Here is a 7,878-nt window from a genome sequence, read left to right on the forward strand (position 1 = left end):
ATGCCAGTTCAATAACTCAAACTGGTCTGTATCCTGTTCAACAGGAACCATCTACAGATCAGACTTCTGGAAATCTGGGCAATGTCAACCTGCCGTAAGAGTCCCAAATGCCCTCAGTGATAACAAAGTTTTCAAACCAGTGTATTTTGAGTAGCCCTTTACTAGAAATAATCTTGAATAAGCTAGTACTGCCCTCCACAACCACATTTTTAAAATATCTGTATTGGCTTTCTCTTCAATTCAAGCATCATGGAAATATATAATGTAGAAAATGAGGATTCCCCATATTCCCATAGAAATACAAAGATGATCACTGGTAATATGTGTGCTACACATATGTTACAGGTTTCTTCTACTCTTTCTTTCTTGTTTTTTTTTTTTTTTTTTGAGACAGAGTCTCACTATGTCACCCAGGCAGAAGGGCAGTGGCATGATCTCAGCTCACTGCATCCTCTGCCTCCCAGGTTCAAGCAATTCTCCTGCCTCAGCCTTCCGAATAGCTGGGATTACAGGTACCTGCCACCATGCCCAGATAATTTTTTTTGTATTTTCAGTAGAGATGACATTTCATTGACCAAGCTGGTCTCGAACTCCCAACCTCTGGTGATCCACCCACCTTGGCCTCCCAAAGTGCTGGGATTACAGGCATGAGCCACTGTGCCTGGCCGGTTTTTTGTACTTTTATACAATTGCATGCTTGCTTTATAAAAATGAACTTATTCTACATATATATGTTATTGCCTTATTAGGACATGTTCCCAAATAACACATATTACATTTCCATCACCCTCCATCATCTGATCAAGGAGGGACTGAATGACTGCTCAGTCATCCCAGAAGCCGCAGTTGAATATTTATTTAGTTGTTTTTTGTTTTTTGAGACAGCGTCTTGCTCTGTTTCCAGGCGCCAGGCTGGAGTGCAGTAGCACAACCTTGGCTCACTGTAATCTCTGCCTCCTGGGTTCAAGTAATTCTCCTGCCTCAGCCTCCCAAGTAGCTGGGACTACAGGTGTGCTCCACCATGCCCAGCTAATTTTTGTATTTTTTAGTAGAGACGGGGTTTCACCATGTTGGCCAGGATGGTCTCAATCTCTTGACCTCGTGATTCGCCCACTTTGGCCTCCCAAAGTGCTGGGATCACAGGCTTGAACCACTGGCCCTGGCCTAGTTGTGTTTTTTTTTTTTTTTTTTTTAATTTTTTTCCTGAGACAGGGTCTCACTCTGTTGCTTAGGCTGGAGTGCAGTGGCCTAATCATAGCTCACTGCAACCTCAAGGGCCTGGGTTCAAGGGAAACTTCCATCTTGGCCTCCTGAGTAGCTCAGCTAAATTTTTTTTTTTTTTTTTTTTTTGGCCTGGCATGGTTGCTCACACCTGTAATCCCAGCACCTTGGGAGACTGAGGTGGGCAGATCACTTGGGGTCAGGAGTTCAAGACCAACCTGGCCAACATGGTGAAACCCCATCTCTACTAAAAATACAAAAATTAGCTGGGCGTGGTGACAAGTGCCTGTAATCCCAGTTACTTGAGAGACTGAGGCAGGAGACTCGCTTGAGCCCAGGAGGCGAAGGTTGCAGTGAGCCGAGATCACACCACTGCACTCCAGCCTGGGTGACAGAGCAAGACCCTGTCTCAGTCTCAAAGATAAATACACAGATAAATAATAAAACAATTTTTTTTTTCTTTGGAGAGACAGGTCTCACTATGTTGCCCAGGCTGGTCTTGAACTCCTAGACTGAAGCAATCCTCCCATCTCGGCCTCCCAAAGTGCTGGGATTACAGGTGTGAGCCACCATGCCCAGCCATTTTCATCATTCTTAATAGCCATGGAGCATTCCATTTAATAAACTGTATATGCAATATTTGTTAACCAGTCCCTGTTGGCATCCCTCTAGATACAGGTCTCATTTTTTGAGCTAAAGTATTTATAAAACACTGGAAGTAATAGATGTCACTTCCATACTGTGTGCCAAACCTAATAATAACAAAACTTTCCATCCAAGTGATTTGGTTAACATTTTAGGATGTTTTTAATCTCTTAGTAATATAAATTTGTTACAATAAATCTGTGTGTTTGCCCTTTGGGCACCTGTGCGTACTTGTGCACACCTGGAGAATAAAGTCCTGTAAGAGGAACTGCCATGCAAAGAGGATATTTCAGTCTATACTGCCACCCACAATGTGCTCATGCAGAAAGCACGAGCTTTCGTTTGGATCGGGGGGGAGTTTGAAAGTCACCAGGAACCAAACTAAGATACAAGGTCCAGCTGTAGCTAGAAAGTGGCGAACATTCCAAAGCTAAGACATTGGCTATTCCTGGGCTGTTCACAAACTGTGAGGCCAATTCTAGATGAGAGCCAGAAATATGGTGAGCCACTCACTTATTTTTTAACCAAAACACCTTTTTTTCTCATCTCTGCAAAGAACAAACAGCTTCCAGCAAGATAAATAGGGGATGTAATATTTTTACAAATTATTTGTTTTTTATTTTAAAAAATTTTAATTTAAATGCTACTTAAAGGCATATTTAACCTCTATGACACAGACATGCTCATGGGAAGAAAGAGAGGGCCAGTATTCTTACCCACTACTATCCACTACAACATTTAGGGCTGACATCAGTCTCTAAATAAATATTCAACTGCAGCTTCTAGGATGACTGAGCCATGACTCAGTCCCTCCTTGACTGGATTCTGTAATTGCCCAGCAGAAATACTTATCTGAGCTCTGCAAGAACAGGAAGCAGCTCAGTGGGAGCCTGCCTTGTTTGCTAAACTCTTCATCAAGCTGATCTGTTATCTGCCCTGAATCCTGCAAGAACATCTGAAGGAAAATCTCAAAAACATTCAAGACAAGGCTGGGTGTGGTGGCTCATGCCTGTAACCCAAACACTTTGGAGGCCCAGGCAGGCGGATAGCCTGAGGTTGGGAGTTCAAGACCAGTCTGACCAACATGGTGAAACCCCATCTTTATAAAAAATTAAAAAAAAAAAAAAAATTCAAGACAAATGAGGGTCCTCCCTTGGCATGTTTTTGAAGCACTTAGATGCTTGAACACTATATAGAGTTTCTGGGGAAACAGTTTTTTAGGAAATGTAGCACAGACACTAACAATTCTTCCAGAAAGGCCCCTTACTGACATGAAAGAGTTTAGTGTGAGAGAGAAGCATCTGATTCATCTTGGGGACCTATCCAACCAGCAGCAGGGGCCCCAGTGCCAGTGTCCACCTCAGCAGAGGAGACACAGGGGCATGCATAGTACTTCTGTTGAAAAATACTTCACCTAGGATTACTATAGTTAGCAACAATGTTTTGTATATTTCAAAGTAGCGAGAAGGCTGGGAACAATGGCTCACTCCTGTAATCCCAGCATTTTGGAAGGCCCAGGCAGGCAGATCACTTGAGGTCAGGAATTCAAGACCAGCCTAGCCAACATGGTGAAACCACGTCTCTACTAAAAAGACAAAAATAAAAATAAAACAATTAGCCATTGTGTGGTCCGCACTTGTAGTTCAAACTACTCGGGAGGCTGAGGCAGGAGAATTGCTTGAACCTGGGAGGTGGAGGTTGCAATGAGCTGAGATCACATCACTGTCCTCCAGCCTGGGTGACAGAGCAGGACTCTGACTCAAAACAAAAACAAAAACAAAAACAAAAAACAAAGTAGCTAGAAGAGGGGACTTGAAATGTACCCAACATATAGTAATATCAAATATTTAGGGTGATGGACACTCCAAACGCCCCGACTTCATCACTACACATTCTATGCATGTAATAAATACCCAAATGTACTCCGTAAATATGTAAAATATTTTATATCAACCAGAAAATACTTTGCCTAGTGTTTCCATCCAAATGGGAATAAATCTAGGGCTCGATGTACACATTTCACAGCTTTTTATTGAGAATTGGGAGGGGTAGACAGTGGTAGCAGGTGCACTCACTGTCCAAGTTTGCCCAGACTCTCTGCTGCATGGGTGATGGCATTTGTCACTGTGTTGGTCACTGTCTCAGTGACTTCCTTCATCTTTTTGTCCCCTGACTCTTGGGCTTTCTTTATGGCGTCAGCAATGGCTGTTGGAAAGAAAGAGGAAGAATTTCCGAGTGATCCACCCACTGAACTTGTGTCTTGAGTGACCTGTGGGATATGGCTGTCTTAATGGATTAGTCCCTGGAGTGGCCCTGTGGGACCAAGGGTAGCAGGACTCCTGGCAGAATAAATTTGAATTTGGTTTTAATTTCCCCAACAACTTGTATTTCTCCAACCGTGAGTGAGACTGAGCATCTACTCATGGGTACATTGCCTGCTTATCCTTCATTTTTCTGGAAAATGCCTGCTTATGTCTTTTGGCCATTTTTATATAAGGTTGCTATATTGGATTATCATTTTTATTACAAATATTTTTCATCAGTTTGTGATTTTTCTTTTGGCTTGGTTTATAGTTTGTTGTTGTTGTTGTTGTTTGCTATAGAAAATTTTGAAGTTTTGGATTGTCAAATTTACCAATATTTCCTTTATGGCTGCTGGGTTTTTTGTCATAGCTCTAAAGATTCTCCCCTCTTCAAAACTGGGCCAAAGTCTCTGATGTTATTATTGTGTCTAAATGTGTATGATGTCTTCCCCTCCAAACTCGTATTTTGAAATCCTCAGCCCCAGTGTGATGGTATTAAGGGGTGGGGCCTTTGGGAGTTTGAGATTAGCACCCTTGTAAAAGAGACCACAGCCGGGCTGGTGGCTCACACCTGTAATCCTAGCACTTTGGGAGGCCGAGGTGGGTGGATCACCTGAGGTCAGGAGTTCAAAACCAGCGGGCCACCATGGTGAAACCCCATCTTTGAAAAAAAAAAAGAAAAAAGAGACCACAGAGGGCTCCTTCCACCATATGAGGACACAGCTAGACCCAACCATGAACCAGGAAGATGCCCTCACCAGATGCCAAATCTGCCCGCCCCTTGATCTTGGACTTCCCATCCTCCAGGAGTGTGAGAAATAAATTTCTATTGTTTATAAGCCATTCATTTTATATATGTTTTTTTTTTTTTTTTTTGAGATGGAGTTTGGCTCTTGTTGCCCAGGCTAGAGTTCAATGGCACAATATTGGCTCATTGTAACCTCCACCTCCCACATTCAAGGGATTCTCCTGCCTCAGCCTCCCGAGTAGCTGGGATTACAGGCATGTGCCAGCACACCTGGCTAATTTTTGTATTTTTCGTAGAGACGGGGTTTCACCATATTGGTCAGGCTGGTCTCCTACTCCTGACCTCAGGTGACTCGCCCGCCTTGGCCTCCCAAAGGGTTGGGATTACAAGCATGAGCCACCACGCCTGACCTGTGGTATTTTATCATAGCAGCCTGAGCTAAGACAGTTATCTCCGGCGAGTTAGTAAATTCGTATATGTAAATATAAGTCCTTCATTTACCTGGAATCTATTTTGTTGAAAAGGACTGAGATATACATATGCTTTTTACATAGTTCTACTCATAGCTCACACACATCAATTTAACATTTAACATATAAATTTACATGTTAAATGTTTTGTCCCAGTGTGCTGCCACATAGTCTTTTGTGACTGTCTTCTTATCATTCCACAGAGAGAACCATCTAGGCGGTGCCCTAAGGCAGTATAGGCTGTGGCCTCTGATGAGCATAGGTAACTGCCCCAGCCGAGAGGCTCTGAAACATTAGGGGCAGAGTTTGACCTGGTTAGTCAAAGAACAGGTTGGCCCCAGCTTCCCTTCCTCCCTTCCTCCTTCCCTGCCTGATTCAGCTGGCTGTACCTTTCTCTCCAGTCTCCTTGGCATGTTCCACCACTTCCTTCACCACTTCCTCCACGGCATGAACTGAAAAAAGGAGACAATTCCAGGGTGAGCGCTCAGAGCAGGCCCACTGCCCCCCAGTCCGGGGTGGGGGCTCAGAGCAGGCCAACTGCCCCCTAGTCCGGGGTGAGGGCTCAGAGCAGACCCGCTCCTCCCCGGTCTGGGGTGAGAGCTCAGTGCTGGTCCACTGTCCCCCAGTCCAGGGTGAGGGCTCAGTGCTGGCCCACTTCTCCTCACAATGGACCTATATGTCCCTGGACATCCAAGATGGGGTTCTGGAATGCCACCGCTAGCCTGGACAGGCTGGCTCAGGAGAAGGACCTTCCCCCAACGAACTGGCTTTATCTGGAGATGCCGGGGGCCTGACTGCTGGGAGATAAGCTCAGTGAGCCCCATGAGGACACAGGGCCCCCAAGCCCCTTGGCCCTGCCTGGTCTGGAATGCCAATGAGCAGGCCGTCTTGCCAGCTGAGACGTGGAGCCCAGGCTGGGCCTGTGTGCCAGGTCACACCCCTCTCAGGATGTGCTGACGACTGCCTCGGGTTGATTTCCAAAGCCTCAGCCAGAAAAACCAAGTCCCCCAAAGCAATTCCTCCAACAAGAGAGAATTCTCTGCCTACTTCAGAGTTGTTTAAAGTGTGGTGGTAGAGTGCTAGAATGGAAAGATTTCAGAGTCAGAAGAAATAGTTCTTATTCTAACTCTACCTTCCACCTCTTGTTTCCCTCATCTTTAGAATGAGAATCATACAAAACTCAGAGGCTAGTGAAAGGTTAAAGCAGGTGGTCCCCACCAGCTGCAGAGACAACAACAAAATACGCATCTGCTGCCATTTAGAAAAAGGACCGCAAACTCAGGCAAGACTGTTTTCACACGGATGACCCACGAGAGAGGCCTGGCCAAGCCTCCCCACATACAGCTGCTGACCTCTGCATACAAAATATGCTTTGGGACCAGACAAGGTGGTTCATGCCTGTAATCCCAGCACTTTGGGAGGCCAAGAGGGGTGGATCCTTTGAGGTCAGGAGTTTGAGACCAGCCTGGCAACATGGCAAAACCCGGTCTCTACTAAAAATACAAAAATTAGCCGGGCATGGTGGTGGGTGCCTGTAATCCCAGCTACTCAGGAGGCTGAGGCAGGAGAATCACTTGAACCCAGGAGGTAGAGGTTACAGTGAGCCGAGATCACACCACTGCACTCCAACCTGGGTGACAGAGCGAGACTCTGTCTCAAATTCTCAAATAAAAATAAACATTGCTTCACATGACTTGGATGAAATTGAAAATGTCCTTTTTGACTTTGAACAGAATCAGATTTGGTGACTTCTTAAGAAATCTTTGAAGCTTTAAAGTTATGGTAAAAATAAAAATCCATCTTCCTTTTCCTGCATAGGTTAATCAGAATAGGCTGTTTTGACAAGAAAGACTCCCCAGATTTCCGGTGTTCACCCAGCATCGGGGCTCTGGCCCTGCCCCTAGGAGACCTCCCCAGTTCTGCACCCCTCAACTCCATGCTGTTCCAGTGGGGCTGAAGGCCAGGGTTCCTGGGGGGCCAAGGCCTAACTCCAGGTCCTTGCCTGCCTAATAAAATCTGCCTCCAACAGACCCAGCCTGCCCCAGATCCTCCCAGCCCAGGTGGAAAGGAGCCCCAGGTCCTCACTGGCTCCCTCGGTGGCCTTCTCAGTGCGGTGGGCCAGGCCCTCAGCAGCCAGCTTCCCCAGGCCTCCCAGCATCGTGTGGCAGCAGACGGTAGCCAACTAGGATGCTGAGAACCGGCCCAACGTGCTTTTATAGTTGCCCCGGTTTCTTCTGGGCTCTGGGGCACCAAGCCCTCGCCCCAGCCCAGTAGGAGGATAGACAGGTGAGTCAGCGAAGACGGCAGCAGGAAGGGGCTGGGTGGAGCCACCCCAGCACTGAGGTGGCAGCATCCCCTGACAGCATGAGACCTCTGTACCCCTGTCCTAGGGACCCCATGAAGGACAGAGACGGGGGGCAGGGCTGAGGCTAGACAGGAGAGATCCGGACATGCCCCTTCTTGAGGCAGGGGGCCCGAGTGCCAGCCCCCC

General features: G+C 46.4%; 1 protein-coding gene across 1 annotated transcript; it reads right to left on the reverse strand.

The window, feature by feature from the left end:
* Window positions 1-3,877: 3,877 nt before the first annotated feature.
* On the reverse strand, window positions 3,878-7,593 carry FAM25A (family with sequence similarity 25 member A). Its single transcript, XM_032270109.1, has 3 exons — window positions 7,473-7,593; window positions 5,777-5,839; window positions 3,878-4,071 (listed from the first exon to the last, which is right to left on the reverse strand). Exons 1-3 carry the CDS (start codon window positions 7,543-7,545, stop codon window positions 3,938-3,940), a joined length of 270 nt encoding a protein of 89 aa, XP_032126000.1. The 5' UTR covers window positions 7,546-7,593; the 3' UTR covers window positions 3,878-3,937.
* Between the last annotated feature and the right edge of the window lie 285 nt (window positions 7,594-7,878).

The sequence above is a fragment of the Sapajus apella genome, unplaced genomic scaffold (genome assembly GCF_009761245.1).
Source record: "Sapajus apella isolate SASKATOON/1434 unplaced genomic scaffold, GSC_monkey_1.0 scaffold203, whole genome shotgun sequence".
Lineage (NCBI taxonomy): Eukaryota > Metazoa > Chordata > Mammalia > Primates > Cebidae > Sapajus > Sapajus apella.

What these genes read in the sequence shown, in the direction of transcription:
- FAM25A (XM_032270109.1), bottom strand. Translation starts at nt 7,545, where the DNA reads ATGCTGGGAGGCCTGGGGAAGCTGGCTGCTGAGGGCCTGGCCCACCGC. An exon ending in GAAGGCCACCGAGGGAGCCA is followed by an intron (nt 5,840 to 7,472) that starts GTGAGGACCTGG and finishes TCCTTTTTTCAG; the next exon opens with TTCATGCCGTGGAGGAAGTG. An exon ending in CAAGGAGACTGGAGAGAAAG is followed by an intron (nt 4,072 to 5,776) that starts GTACAGCCAGCT and finishes TCTTTCCAACAG; the next exon opens with CCATTGCTGACGCCATAAAG.